This window comes from Prunus persica, chromosome G1 (assembly GCF_000346465.2).
Source record: "Prunus persica cultivar Lovell chromosome G1, Prunus_persica_NCBIv2, whole genome shotgun sequence".
Lineage (NCBI taxonomy): Eukaryota > Viridiplantae > Streptophyta > Magnoliopsida > Rosales > Rosaceae > Prunus > Prunus persica.
Genome location: NC_034009.1, coordinates 32791974 through 32806951, shown reverse-complemented (window position 1 = coordinate 32806951; position 14978 = coordinate 32791974). Strand labels below are relative to the sequence as shown.

Sequence of the window (14978 nt, the reverse complement as noted above, 5' to 3'; positions counted from 1 at the left end):
TCCATGTTGGCGTCCAAGGCCTGGTAAATTATTGTGCAAATCCGAAGGAATGTATGAGTGCTCTTATTGCGATGGTCGGAACTACATCTTCAACAACTATCACATTTTGAATGAAGAGTAGAATCAAAAGGGGAGGGCGATGGGTGGTTGCTGGGGGTGGTCCTTGGGGCGGTGGCTTGTTGGGTTGGGGCTGGGATGGGGTAAGAGGGAAGTGGTGGGGCTTTTTTATTATTTTAAGTTTTTATTTTATTCTTATTTTAAATTGAATTTTTGAAAGTTTTTATTATTAATACTTTAGTCCACCTGAGCAAAAAAAAAAAAGCGGCCCCAGCACATGACACATCATCACTTAACGGATTTTCTGAAGGTTAGCCTAATGGTGGAGCCAGATTGTCACAATTTCGTAATGTACGAGTACTAAACTCTTAAAATTTCGAAACACATGTGCTAACATGCCTTATCGGGTAAAGTTCATGATACTAAACTGAAATTGACCCTTTTTTTTTTAAGTTTTTATTTTTATTTTTAATAACTATCATTTCCAGGTTGCAAGTGCAACAAGATTGTATATTGTCCGCACTCAAGACGGACTGTTTACACATACATGCACGCATTATGAGGTAATTAAAACAAATTATTAATTGTCAATGTTGCAGCCAAAAAATGAAGGTATTATTACTTCTTTTTTTAATCTTTTATTCCTCTTGTGCAAATTCTTGCTATATATGATCATCATGATTATCATATCATCTTCCTAAGTATAGTGCTTGTATACCTAATTCGAAATGATAAAGAAGTAGAACTAAGCTGGGAGGTGTGGAGCATTTACATGCAGGTTATAACTAAAAGTTAACTAACAACAAAATAGAGTACGAAGCTGACTACAAGCTGAGAGGTTTGGAGCTACTGCCTTCTTTGGACTGACACAGAGAAAAGATAAGATAGAGAGGTATGGCGGTGGTGCCATGAACTTGAGGTGAGTTCTGGTGACATCTTTTGGTTTTTTTGGGGACTTGAACTTCTATCTGGTGGACGGTGAGACTGAAGAAGGGGCTGGTCTGGTTTCTTTAAGACACTCAATGACTGAAAGGATGAGTTCAGTGGAAATATCTTTGTTCAAGCCACTAAAGAAGAGTGTAAAAGGAGGTCTCCGTAAGTTTCATTACAATGATTACTAGTATTTCTTTTCTTAGAAAGCAGTACTATTAGTGAGAAAACCATTGCAAATGCAGGCAAAGGAAACTGGGTAGAAAATCTTAGGTAGATTCGCTTCAACCAATTGGTTAGTTCTTCTATACCTAAGAGTCACAAAGTAGTTTAGGGTCCAGTTCAAAAGCTAGAACTAAGATGCAATGTTGGCCATGTAAAGGATTTGGAAATTTTTAAAACAAGGCCTGAATCAATTTGTGACCTTTGTAGAAATATAAAAAGCCAAATGAGGAGGACAAAAATAGCTCACTTGGTTTGCAGGCTTCAAGTTAAGAAATGGTACAGCTGGAAAAAGCGGTTCCTCCTCATTGACCTCTTTGACAGAAGGTGCTTGGCCGCTAAGAAGATATTCGCTAAAAACCAAGCCTGTCGAATTAACCAGTAGCCAAGCTCAGATTTAATTATAAATTCGGTTGCTAAGAAATAGTTATTATTTGATTTACAGATGAGGATTTAAAGTTGAAGAGAGAGAGAGGAATTACTTGCACGATAAGGATTTAAAGTCCTTATTTGAATGGATTGATATGATTTCAGATTGCAGAACATGTGGATCCAAGTGACAATGCTAAAAGAAGCAAGGCCAAGAAACGTAGAAGAGCCTATGTGGTTGGCCAATGCTATACCAAGCATGATACCAACAGACTTGCTCACCATTCCCTGAGCTTCACCCTTAGCAATCACCTACATTTAAGTATTCCTTTTAGAAATGATAATTAGTACACCAAGGTAATAGCACATTGTCTTCAAATGGATGGAAGTAAGAGGCTTCCAAGCTTCCAAACAGTTCAAAATTTGATACCTCAGCAAAGTTTCTTTGAGCAGCAAAACCAGCATAGAAACAACTCCTGGTAGCAGCCTGTGAAATGATGGATTTGAAAGTTCAATTAAGTGTACATCTTTATATTGGATGAATGTGAGGATGATTACAGCAGGGAGTCATATAATGATTAACTACTGAAATCATATAGGAGGCCAGAAAGGTTCATTCAACACGAGATCTACTTTAAAAATAACAGTTTGTAAGGCATAGAAAAATGTTTATACTAAGACTGTTTATAATGTAGAAAAATGTCTTTAAGAAGGAACAGGATAGCCGTCATTCTACACAAGCCACAAACTTAAAACCGGAAAGTAACCTGAATAAGTGCAGCAGCTGAACGCCCTGCACCTGCAGCAGCACCAATTAAAAGAAAAAGATGGGGAAATGCAGGAGTGAGTATTTCCATTCCAAAGGCAGCATTTTCAAGAAGATCAGCAAACAACCTCCACCCTTTTGGATTGACATCAAAATGCCTTCCATATTTTGAGAGCATAATTTTGCTGAGGTATCCAATTCCATCCTTAAGGACCCAATTGACAGCAGCAGCGGCCGGAATAGCCCCTTTCCCCAATCCAACAGCGTAAAGCAATGCCTATAGACACAACACAAACAAACAAACAAACAAACTCACAGCGGTTGGTTAGAATATTAGACAAAGATGATGGTTGGTTAGGATAGGAATGGTAGGCGAGGGAAGTACCTGAGTGGCAAGGACACCACTAATTTGGCTGGCGACCCCCTGAACTCCTCTCCATAGAGAGTAGTCCAAGTAATCACTGGTAACGCAGTGGGGATAGCCTTCTGGAAGCATCAATCGCGTAAGCAGATGTTTGCATTGTAACCACAGATTCCCAACACTTAATGTACCAAAACCAACTTCCTGAGCAACAACAAAGGCATCCTTAACAAAATCAGGAATAAGCTTGGTCCAGTTGCCTCCCCTCACTTCCCACACAGGCTCACACTCCTCTGATGATGCCAGCGCATAAGCCAATCGGAGGTGGCAGAAGCAACACGCCACAGAGCAGAAGAAGAAGGATAAGAAGATAAACGGGTGATGCCCAGAAGAACCCGAAAAGGAACTACCTTCGTCATGCCACCACCATGAGGATGACTCAAATGGATTATTCCAGCCGCCACCTCCGCCGCCGCCGCCGTTTTTGTTGCCAGAGTCACAGCCGCCATTGTCCAGCAGGATAGTACATGCATTAAACCGTTTCCAAGGCAGTCCATGAGCGTGAGATTGTGAGGCCTTGAGACTAAGCGAAGGCAACAACACTGGATTGGATTTTAGAGCAGATGACGGTGGCGCAATAGAATTTCTATCACGGATGTAACTAGGTGGTAGAGGTGGAGTAATGCTTCCTTGGATGAACAAGGACTTGCACGCGCACCGCATCTCTATCTTGCTCTTCTTTCCCTCTGACTCGCCTCCCCTTCTCTTTTTTGGTCAATATTACCTCCCCTTCTCTTCTCCCCCACTCTTCATTCAAAACAATTTTTTATTTTATTTTTATTTTTAAAGCAAATACAAGAAAGGGGTTTTATCATAGAATGCTGCTAAATAACCCTAACTTCCTGTTTGGATGAGGAAAAATAACTTAGAATTTAGCTAAAAGTCGGGAATTTAAGAGGAGAAATTGACAATTCCCTTGTTTGTTAACTTAAGTGCGGAATTTATTAAATGACGAGCGGAAAAAATCGTAGAAATTGAGGCATCAAATTCTCGAGTTTAATTTCCACCAAAATAGTCGTCATTTCACAATTTTCATAGTGCGGGAATTCATATTTTTCAGTATGCCAAAACTTACATAATTAAAAAAAAAGCCCAAACTTTTCATTTAAAAAAAAAATGCGCCAAAAACCTATGATAAAACCCTGGAAAACAGAGATTACGAGCCTTGTCGCTTAAAGGCATCATTAAAAAGTTCGAAGCTAAGGAGAAGGATTTCTTCTTGAGTTACATGTCTCTTTGGATCAAATCTAAAGGTTAGTCTTCAGGCCTTTCTCTCTTTCAATTTATATTTTTTTATTTTATGGTTACCATGCTTTCTAAATGGCTATCAAAATTGGGTGTTTCTAACTAAATTTATGAATATGTTATGAATGGGTTTTGTGATCTTTGCGGCACTATGGCTAGATTTTGGGAAGTTTTAACAAAATACTCTATGCCCATTGATATTGGTGTGTGATATGTATTTATGGTGTAGCTCTATTGATGGGGATTGGGATCCGGACATAGGTCACCAACCACATACACGAGCACCGAAATGTAGGGCTAGTGCAAACTCACATATATCGTAGCAAATCCATGCCATAAATAAACTATTTTATTAATCATCAACATATATCTCCCTACAACTATTACATTAGCCTTATTTATAGGCTTTACAAGACTTGGGCACTAAGGCTACTTGGTCCAAAAGTAAACTAATTAATTATAAAATCACACATAAATAATAAAAGATATCCTAAAACTACCTAAATAAGAAAATAACAATATATCATGAAATAACTAATTAAATGGTAAATATCTATCTTGATCCACCCCTATGCTCCTGCATCAGACTCCCATGGTTGGAAAGAATTCGTCCTCGAATTCAAGCCTTTGATTGAGGAAAATCCAAATAGAATCTTCAATTGCTTCAGACTCCACCCCTATGCTCCTGCATCATCCATATTTGTTTTCTAGGTTTATCGCTTTGTGTGATGCATTTGTCTTCTCTGCTTTCTATATGCTTTGTTTTCTAGTTTCTTGGATTGTTACAACTATTAGTCTGTTGTGTTGGCTTTTCATGTCATATAGTGAGTTACAACTAAATCGGAAAGTAATATTAATTCACACATACAAATCGTGCATCAAATTCTTCTGATTTTCTTCCGACAAAGAAAAGAGGTATGTTATTGCTGATTCGATTGCTAGAATGGCTTTATCATTTGAAGAGTTTATCCATGCTGATACTAAGAAACTTGGAGCATAGGTATATTTTGAAGTACAAGCAGTAGCAGGTCTTAGTGAAAATGAACCACTCAAAGCATGTACTTGGCTGATAGAAAATGACAAACAATTTCAGATGCTGAAGGCACTCCCAATTCATTTTAAAAAAAGAGTATGTTGCTGATGTTTATTGCACATGGGGAGTGATTTGGTTTGCTAATATGCTCTATTTGTTTAAGTTGAGTTATTTAGTTCATCAAACGATATGTTATTTTATACTTCGAGGAATACCTTCTATGTCGATTATTAGTTTTTTTTTCTTTTGAAATATTTAATTTATGTCATTTACAATTTATATCAGCTATCCAAACATTGATATTTTCAATTTCTGTCATTTATAAAATTTGACATATATAAATTCAAATACTGAAATATTCAATTGTCCTAAATTGAAATGACGGTAATTTAAATTCCGTCATTTTAGAAATTCTATGTAATTTGTAATTTTTTCATCCAAATGGAAAGATTAACTGAGTACATCTTAATTTGCAATTCTATGACCAAAAAAATATATACTAAATTGTGAAACAAATGTAATTTTAATATAAAAAAGGCTACCAAAAAAAGAAGTGGAGAACGAAATGGCGAAGCCATGAGGGAAACAGGCAGACAAACACTTATCAACCTCCATCGAAATATTAGAGCTTTGTAGAAAAGATGTTGAAACAACTTCCTGATCCTAGAAGAGACCCACACAAATTAAAGGGAAGAAAACCTAGGGATAGGATAGCTACAAACTTAGTGTAGGAAACAAATGATGAACATTAACTTAGTGCAGGAAACAAACGATGAACATTACAAGACAGCTGGCTATATCAATCAAAGAGAAGAGTTAAATAAAAGTGCAACACCACCAAATAGACCAGCATATCATTGGACGTATCAACTTGGGAAGAAAGCCCCAACAAGTCACTGAAACGGCCAACATTATTCAACTTGAAATTAGAATTAAGAATCAGGCAACATTCAAACTTAGTTCTTGCTTCAAGTGGAGAGTCACAAGAATTTATAAGAATCAAGCTTTGAATTGAAGGAGTTAGCAAATCTATTCTCACAGCAACTTACGAAATTAAAGATTTTGGTGCAAATCTAAAATCTGAAAAGAGGACACAAATTCATGTAAAAAGAGAAACCTCCTTTAGGATTATGGTGTATCAAAGGTATTTTTGGTAGTTAAATAGGGTGTACTTAGTTAATTTTATATTTTAATTAAAATATTAGGGTGTACTTAGACTATAGAATGTACTTAGTTAATTTTAAAATTTATTTAGCAGCACTCTTATCATATAAAGACAAATAAAAGGGTACAGATACAAAATAATCAAGCTCCTCAAAAATTGAACAAGCAGGTCTAGTTACTCTCCAACAATGACATTAACTCTCACGTCATAACTCTGAGGGGTCGTTTGGTACACAGGCTTGGCTTGGACTGGCTTGGACTAAATTTAGTACCATGTTTGTTTCATTTAATTCTAGTCTTAGATGGGATTGTTAATACCGGGCCCACCAAAAACACCTCCTTAGGAGGGGACTACTAATCCCATGTAGAAAGGGAGGATTAGCTAGTCCTATGTTTACCAATGTATGAGATGCATATATTATATTGTAATACTAATAACATATATTACTATTATTATTATTATTACATACACATATACTATAATGTACATATATACATGTATATACACATATACAAGTATATATATATATACACACATATATACATATATAATATAGTATAAATACATATAGATATATACACATATATTATTATTATAATATACTCATATACACATACATATTAATATTATAATAATAGCATACATGTATACATGTATATATGTAATATATATATTAATGTACATATATACACGTATATACATGTATATATATATAAACACATATATACATATATAATATATAAATACATATATATTACGTATATACATGTATATATGTAATATATATTATTATAATACATGTATATAAGTATATATACATATATGTATATATATTATACCCATGTATGTATTATAATATACATATACACACGTATATAGACATATACATTATATATTTATACTATATATATATATATATTATAATATACATATATACACGTATATACATGTATATTATTATTATTATAACATACCCATATATATTATCTATTATAATATACATATGTATATGTATATGTATTATACCCATGTATATATTATAATATATAGATACACCTATATACACATATATTATATACATGTATATACGTATATATATATATACATATGTATAGATATTTTTGAAAAAATAAAAAAAATTATAGTCCTAGTCCAAGCATACACCAAACGCAGGATAAGTGTTATCCAACTTAGACCAAGCCAAGCTAAGCCAAGCCAGTCCCTAAGCATAGTCTATGCCAAGACAGTCCTGTGTACCAAACGAGCCCTCACGGTCCTATTTTGGATACATAACTCTCATGTCACTCTCAGTTATGTTGGTGGACTGGATGAAACAATTTAAAACGCCTTGAACTTATTTAACATTACAAATTGTGTAAAGGACTTTTTAATCATTTTCTCATACAAGGGAGAAATACAATAAATTCTAAAAACGGTGTCTGGTAGAATATTTTTCGAAATGTGATTGTCCTTTTTCTTTGATTTATGGGAAGGGAAAATAAAATTTGGAACATTTTCCAAGATAGAATAACTAGACTAATATAGATGGACGAATTTGTTAGGAGAAATCATTACATAGAAATATCAGTATTTAATTTATCTAACATGTAATTTAGTATTTATTCAATTTTTTTGTTCAATCAGTATTGATCTAAATTCCTGTAATGTAATATATAGACACCAAAGCCCTAAATGAAAATCATTCTCTATACCATCTTTTTTTCGATACAATTATTGATATAGGGGTTACTTTTACTAATTAGGTTTTATCAATGAGTAATTATAGTTTTCATGATGGGTATAAATCGATATAGGGTTTAGGGCTTCGGCTCTCTGTATGTATTTATATATATATTCAGATTTTTTTTTATGCGGACGTTTGTGTGGTCGTTATGTATTTTTTATTATCTCTTCCTATTTACAATGGCGTACACCGTCTGCACAGTAATAATGTGCATATGTACGGGTAAGAGAAGAACTCATTTAGGGTTATACCTATACAGTTCTTCTCAAATAATTTTATTTGAAGGACACCCTTTCGGGTCCCCAACAATTTTTTTTTTCAATGACCCAAACCGTCTATTTTGCAAGTCTTCATTAATAGATCATCCATTCAAAAAAAAAAAAAGGTAAATTGAAAATCACTAAGACATCTAGTTGGGACCAACAAAATAGACAAACACGGTGCTTCAAAAAAATACAACCATCTAATTGAGTGATCAAATGATTTCAAATTCAAGTAAAATTTTGCAAAGATAATCTTTGAGGTAATATCTAAAAACTAGACTGTTCAGATAACTAAAATACAATGCATAGTGGGCCATACAAGGGTGTCCCTCAACCGAAGCTTATTTGAGGAATCTTTCAACCGAAGCTCTTTGTGCATGTGTATATATACAGTCCCTTTCTATTTATTGGAGGGATACTTTTTAGGGACCTCTACAAATATTTTTTTAACGGTCCAAATTGTCACACCTTGGAATCGCTCCGCCGTAGTATGATATTGCCCAATGGGATTGCTCTAGCCCCAACTCGCTTAACTTTGGAGTTCCCATGATTTCGAAGCCAATGAGCTCCCAAAAGGCCTCGTGCTAAATGAAGGTGGGCATATACATATAAGGCACATCACTTCCTCTCCGTTGGTCGATGTGGGATGTTACACAAATCATTTATTTTTTAAGTCTACATTTATAGATCATCATTGCAAAAAATTAGAAAAATCGAAAACCGTTTCGATATCTAATTTTGTTCTACACGGTACTTCAAGAAAATACTAAAATTTCAATTGAGTGATTAAATGATATCGAATTCAAGTGATTTTTTTATATACATGATCTTTGAACGAGCATCTTCAAAATATATGATTTGAATTAGTAAAATATAATACAAAGTAGGCCATGCAAGGGTGTCTCACACACACACACAGTGTGAATTTTTTTTCAACGATCCAAATAATTTATTTGTTAAGTCTATATTCATAGATCATCCTTGCAAAGAAAATACTGAAATTTTAATAACTCAAATGAATGATCAAATGATATCGAATTCAAGTTATTTTTTGTAGCAATGATCTTTAAATGATTATCTAAAAATAGACGGTTTAGATTAATGACATACAATGCAAAGTGGGCCACACAACGATGTCCCTCAAATAAACTTATTTGAGTAGAGGCTGCGATTTTGGTTTTCTCTTTTCATTCCTTCGATTTTAATGTCGAAATTTAAAGAATAAAAGTACGTATACAACTATTTAAACAGTAAGTGGTTGTATAAGAGAGGACTTGTATATCTTACTATAATTGCTGCAATCATCTGTCATCACTTTTCATGTCAACATTTGCTAACCCACGGAGGAGGAAAATTCTGTGTTAATTGACTGCTAATTTCAATGAAAGACTCCTCTACTAGTATCATATGTATAGTGTTGAAAACTTATGATAGTTGGATGACTGATCCGATCAGGCAGGTGCCTCGTGTATTAGCTCAGCCGATCTCCCCTGATTGAATGTAATAGTTGAAGACGTTTGGGAGTGAAAAGATAGTCCAATAAGACTGACGTCACAAAAAATAATTTCACAATCACTGAAGGATAGCAGTGAACATGACCCAAATCCCAAGGAAATACGGCCTTGTTAACAGGTGAATTCCCCTTCTGCCAAAGGGGAACAGGAAAATTCGCCTGCAAAACAATCTGTTGAAATTAAAAGATCAGGCCAGCTCAACATTAGATCCACAAACCACTTCGCCCCCTCCTCCCGCGAGAAATTTAAAAAAAAATAAAAAAAGAAACTGATATTCAACAGAACATATTTAAGGATTAAGTAACACGTAAAAGAAAATAAAGTTTCTGCTCGCAAAAATTGGTCACAGTTGGCACCTGTCATCATAAATAAATAAATACCCAAGCAAAGGAGATGTTTTATTTCCTATTCCTATTTTACATATATATATATATATACATATCTTTTCTCCTATGCAGACGTCTGGACGTTATTACCATTCGAACACCATGTATTTTCTATTATCCCTCTCTGCTTTCCTCCTTGTTTACAATGGCGTCCGCACAGTAATAACGTGTGGACGTCCGGATGAGAGGAGAACTGTGTATATATATATATATATATATATATATATATATATATATATAAAGCTTTACAATCAAGAGATATAAGTGCAAAAAAATGAGACATAGGTGCAGAGTCATCATTATGTTCATTAGTTTAGCAGCCGCACTGGAATTTTTCCAGGTATGCATCAGTCTGTTTCTCAGCTTTAATGGGCTACATGTTACAAAGGAATACGGTAAACTTCAATTGCGATTTTCATTTCTTCTTTCTTGTAGTAAGAAAATCTTAATTTGAACAAGAAAGGAATGAACATACCAAAATATGCAGATGAGCATCCCCTAAACTTTCACCATGTGTGCCTCAGCCAGTGAAGAATTGAGGTCTTCTCGAGATTGTGATCGCCTGCTTTGAAGATGCATCTGAGATCTGTGAGGAGACCAAAAGGAACCCATGCTACTGCTGTCAAATTGCATCTGGCCCAGATTATTTGAGGAATAACTATGGGACATACTGCTTGTGGAGGGGTATAAGGAAGACTCCATTAACTGGATGCCACCGCCACTGTTGAGACTATCCCCCAAGCCAAATGGTCTCCGTTGCGCACCACCAGCAATTGTTGGACTTAGAGGCATCTTTACTCTTCCATCCCCTGAAATGCCAAAGTTGACATTGACTTCAAATGATTAATAGTACAAATATTATAAAGGCTCTACACTTTTGTTCCCACATGTTGGACTCAAATCTCAATTTGGTCATGAATTTTTCTCAACTTTTTCAAGATTTCCCCCCTTTTTTTTCAGTTAAGTCCCCCTGCATATATTAAGATATCCTAATTACCCCTTTTAGAAATTGATAGTGTGTGTCATAGCATAATATCGCCATTATTATCTTGAAGTTTTACCAGATTGCATCACTTGATCAATAGCTTGAAACTGGATGGTGACAATAATTGGGAAACTGTAAGTAATAAACCAAGAAAATAAATTTTTACAAAAGAATAATAGTGATACATGGAATCATATCAAGTCAAGGAGAAACCAGTTGGCATCTAAACCCCCCATTTGATTTCCTCTTTTATGTTCAAAAGATCAACGTATCTATAGTAAAGTTTTCCACCAGACAACAATTTTCCATGACATAACTGCACACAAATAAGACAATATAAACTGATGAAAGACAATTTGCTTGTAATTTGTTTCTATATCCATGCCCAAAACGAATTTGCTGTATTTAAACCTACAGACATGCACCAACTTGCTCTTGGTCTAGTAGTACCTCTCTTCCAACGTTGGAAGAGATCCCCAGTTTGAATTCCCCCTCCCTCATCTATCAAAAAAAAAAAGAATAAAAAAAGGAAAAACCTACAGACATGCACAAGATTGTTAAACACTTCAATCTACCCCCTTTCATCTAGTTGTTATGCTAACAGTGTACCCTAGCATCACATTCTCAGGGTGACTCACATCTACGGAAAGTGGATATGATGAGTTAATGTCTTGTACAAGGAAACCACTCGAGGAATAATCGTAGACAGACAGTTAGAACAAATAAAGTTAAAATTGTCATAAATATAACGGTATCATTTGGGAACTATTTCAGAACTACACACACATTAGAAGTCTTGGGAAAGTGTTTACCAGGACTAATAGGACTCCAACGCTGGAATCGAAAAGGCGATGGAATACTCAGAACGGATGCAGAAGATGCACCATTAGTCCTAAACAGCGGGAGATATGACCTCCAGAAAAATTTTGGCATCCAATTTCCAACACATGATAATGCACAAAGGAGGAAAAGCAACGAAATAAACAGCACTGCAATAAAAAATATTGGGTTGATCTTGATCTGGAATATTTCATAAGTGCGAAGGCCCAATCTGGTTGAAAGTGCCTTCCCAGCTTCCAACAGAGCAACCCCAAGTGTCCATGTAATTCTTCCAGACCCAATTATAACATGATTATCTGTAATGTGCAAGCCCTCTCTCAACAAGAATACAATATATGGTGCTCTAAAGCAGTACTGTTCAATGAAGGGCTGAGGAGCAACACTGTTCTTTGCAACTTCCCAAGTTCTTTCGCAAAACTCCCGACCCTTTTCCAATACATCATCAAGCGATGCCTCTGAAGTCAAATTGAAAAACCGATAAACCACAAAAAATCCAGAAATTGCAAAGAATTTCCCATAAGGATGGGGTAGACCATCGGGAAGAGCACAAGGTTGCAAGTCGCAATCAATTCCTGAGTTTCTATTGGACCATTCCGACCAATTGACAGCAATTCTTGCAAGTTTACTGCATTCATCCCAATTTGGAGCACCACTAAGCATCACGGAAATCCCTGATCTTCCTCCTTTGCCCAAACTCGTTTTTGCAATCACAGGGCTTCCACCTTCTTGGAATTTAGAAACACATTCAGAACAAACATATTTCTCCTTGTATCCGGAATGCAAGCAGGGGTGCCTAAGTTTTCCCTTCCCATTTACTAGTTCTGCCTTGGTGATTTCTGGAAGCTTCTCCAAAAGATGAACCACAGACTTGTCAAATGCATCATTTAAACCATAGCTCGGGAGAGAATATGCAGTGAGATGATGGTTCACAGCCCCAATTCTAAGGTTTAAACTGGTCTCGTTACGCACATGTTCATTACTCTCAAATGTAACCTGCAGCGATGAACCACCCAAGTCAAGTGCACCAAATGTTGGCTTTCTTGGTCTGGCCCCCAGCATGCCCGTATGATGGTTGAGGGCTATCCAACCAAAGTACGCTTCTTCTAGGCCACTGATAATCTTAACCCAGTCTCTTTGGCACAAGAAAGGTGAATTCTTGAGTATAGACCATGCATTGTCTAGAAGCCACTTTGAATCGACACTCGGCAGTCTGCGAACCCCTGCAGTAGCATAAAGGAAAAGCGAGGTTGTTTTATGCGCCTTCTCTGGGATTTGCTTCTCTGCCCATCGAATAAGTGGTTTTATTGCAGCCTTCAAGCCCGAAACGTTATGAACCAACTTGTCAAGCCCAGGCTCAGTTTCCATTCGATCATAAGCTCGACCAGTGTGTGAATTAGGTTTTCTTTGAAGACCTTCCGTTAATGGCTTCATGGCAATAGGAAAAGTGCCATCGTTTGCATTATCAAAGGATGCTTGATATACATAAACTCGAGTTCCAGTACTTCCACAATCAAGCACAATATAAAATTTGGGAGTTCCTTTAGACCAATAAGAATAAATGAACATGGAAATCAAATAAATTAGAAAACCGAACAACAAGATACAACACAGAAGCATCAGGGCTCGAACCAACTTGTTGCAGGCAGGTAGGACTCCTCCTCCTGGCAGTCCTTTCTCCTTTGAGAAGCTGGAGGCAGCAGTTTCTCTCTCTAAGGAATGAGGGTGTTTGGAATGGGCCACAATGCTGGGATGGGGATCTTCAGGATCGAGCTGATGATAAGAGGAGAAATCCTGGAGAGATGATGAGAGTCGAAGATGGTTCTTGTTGCGTGCAGGGTTAGCAAAGGCAAAAGCATGGGCACACGTTTTGGGAGGAGAAGATACAGTGGAACCCTGAGGATTAGACCAACGACTTGATGCAGAAGAAATTATATCGGCAATTCGACTAAACACCATTTTCTTATGCTGTTGGTGGCCTTTTATTAGGGCTAATTCGAACAGTTGCAAAGAAAGGGATGAAATCTCAACATACCCAACAACATCAATCAATCACATAATATGACACAGTTGAGAAATTTACGAAAGCAAATATGCATAACAAATAGCAAATGCAAATATAATGTACCAGTTGGAGTGAAGTTGACATCCGAGTCTAGATCCCGAGTGACACTATAGTTGGGTACTAAGAGCACATAAGCCAAACGCCCAGAAAAAAACCAAGAGCAGGCCGTGGGTAATTACCTAGACGGGGAACTTAGGGGAATCCAAAGAGAAGGATCAGGAGGAGGAGGACGACGACCAGAACAACGAAAACACGTCATTTTTATAATAAAATGCTTAAACGTTTGTTAAGCAATCAGCAAAGGAGATGTTGATCTTCTTCTCGCCTTTCTCGTTTCTCCGTGGACTGGTCTCCGGGTTGTTTAGATCCAACCAAACCCAGAAAGCCAAAGACTTCTCTCTCTTCGACCAAAAAAATAAAACACCTCTCTCTCTTTTTTTCGTTTTTTTCAAGGTAATTTTTCCTCCTCTCTGTTTTATTTATTTCAGTATTTCTCTCTTGCGGGACAAATCTCTGAGCCGCTTGATTTGATCATTAACCCACTTAGATTTAGGCAGCATTGAATGTTGAAACACCCACGACCCGATACAGCGTAAGCGTACCCATCTGCTTTACCTCTAGGAGGAGAGGTTTGGTTCGATTTTGATTTGGCATGATCGGTTCGGCTTTGTTTTTTAATTGACTTGAATCCACACCTAAAGCCCAAACTTAAAGCCCAACTCCCTAACTTCTAATTTCTATAGTTCAAGGGGGCAACCACAAACACCAGAATAAAAGGTTTGTTAAATCATTTGCATCCAGAAAATTAATGAAAGTGTTATAAATCTAGAGGAATTGGAGAGGGAATTAAGATGGAGAGAAGGGAATGTTTTCTCTCTGTTCATTTCTGTCATTACAAATGAAGGGTGTGAACCCTTTTGTAGGCAAAGCCTCTTCCAATTGGAGGTGGGCTCCACCTTATTATTTACAACACTCC

At 36.4% G+C, this 14978-nt stretch overlaps 2 protein-coding genes across 4 annotated transcripts in view; both read right to left on the bottom strand.

The window, feature by feature from the left end:
- LOC18788488 (protein root UVB sensitive 1, chloroplastic) overlaps positions 1-3819 on the bottom strand; it is a 6138-nt gene extending 2319 nt beyond the window's left edge. Inside the window, exons 1-5 of the mRNA XM_007225491.2 lie at positions 2730-3819; positions 2346-2621; positions 2009-2065; positions 1692-1890; positions 1460-1575 (exon numbers count right to left, since the gene is read on the bottom strand). Coding sequence (XP_007225553.2) covers positions 1460-1575; positions 1692-1890; positions 2009-2065; positions 2346-2621; positions 2730-3428 — 1347 coding nt within the window. The 5' untranslated portion in view covers positions 3429-3819. The remainder of the gene's footprint in view (positions 1-1459; positions 1576-1691; positions 1891-2008; positions 2066-2345; positions 2622-2729) is intronic.
- Positions 9369-14587, bottom strand: LOC18790754 (probable apyrase 7). Of its 3 annotated transcripts, none has more exons than XM_020554131.1 (3): positions 11913-14587; positions 10591-10924; positions 9369-10488 (listed from the first exon to the last, which is right to left on the bottom strand). In XM_020554131.1, the coding sequence occupies exons 1-2, from the start codon at positions 13894-13896 to the stop codon at positions 10614-10616; spliced, it is 2295 nt and encodes a 764-aa protein (XP_020409720.1). In that variant the 5' UTR covers positions 13897-14587; the 3' UTR covers positions 9369-10488; positions 10591-10613. The 3 variants fall into 3 exon arrangements, with proteins under 3 accessions (XP_020409720.1, XP_020409721.1, XP_007221964.1); XM_020554132.1 differs by having other exon boundaries at positions 9369-9887; XM_007221902.2 differs by having other exon boundaries at positions 9369-9899; positions 11913-14586.

Excerpts from the sequence above, each read along its gene's own strand:
- LOC18790754 (XM_020554131.1), bottom strand. The coding sequence starts at position 13,896 with ATGGTGTTTAGTCGAATTGCCGATATAATTTCTTCTGCATCAAGTCGT. Across the intron at positions 10,925-11,912 it reads TTGGAGTCCTATTAGTCCTG|GGGATGGAAGAGTAAAGATG; the intron begins GTAAACACTTTC and ends TTGGCATTTCAG.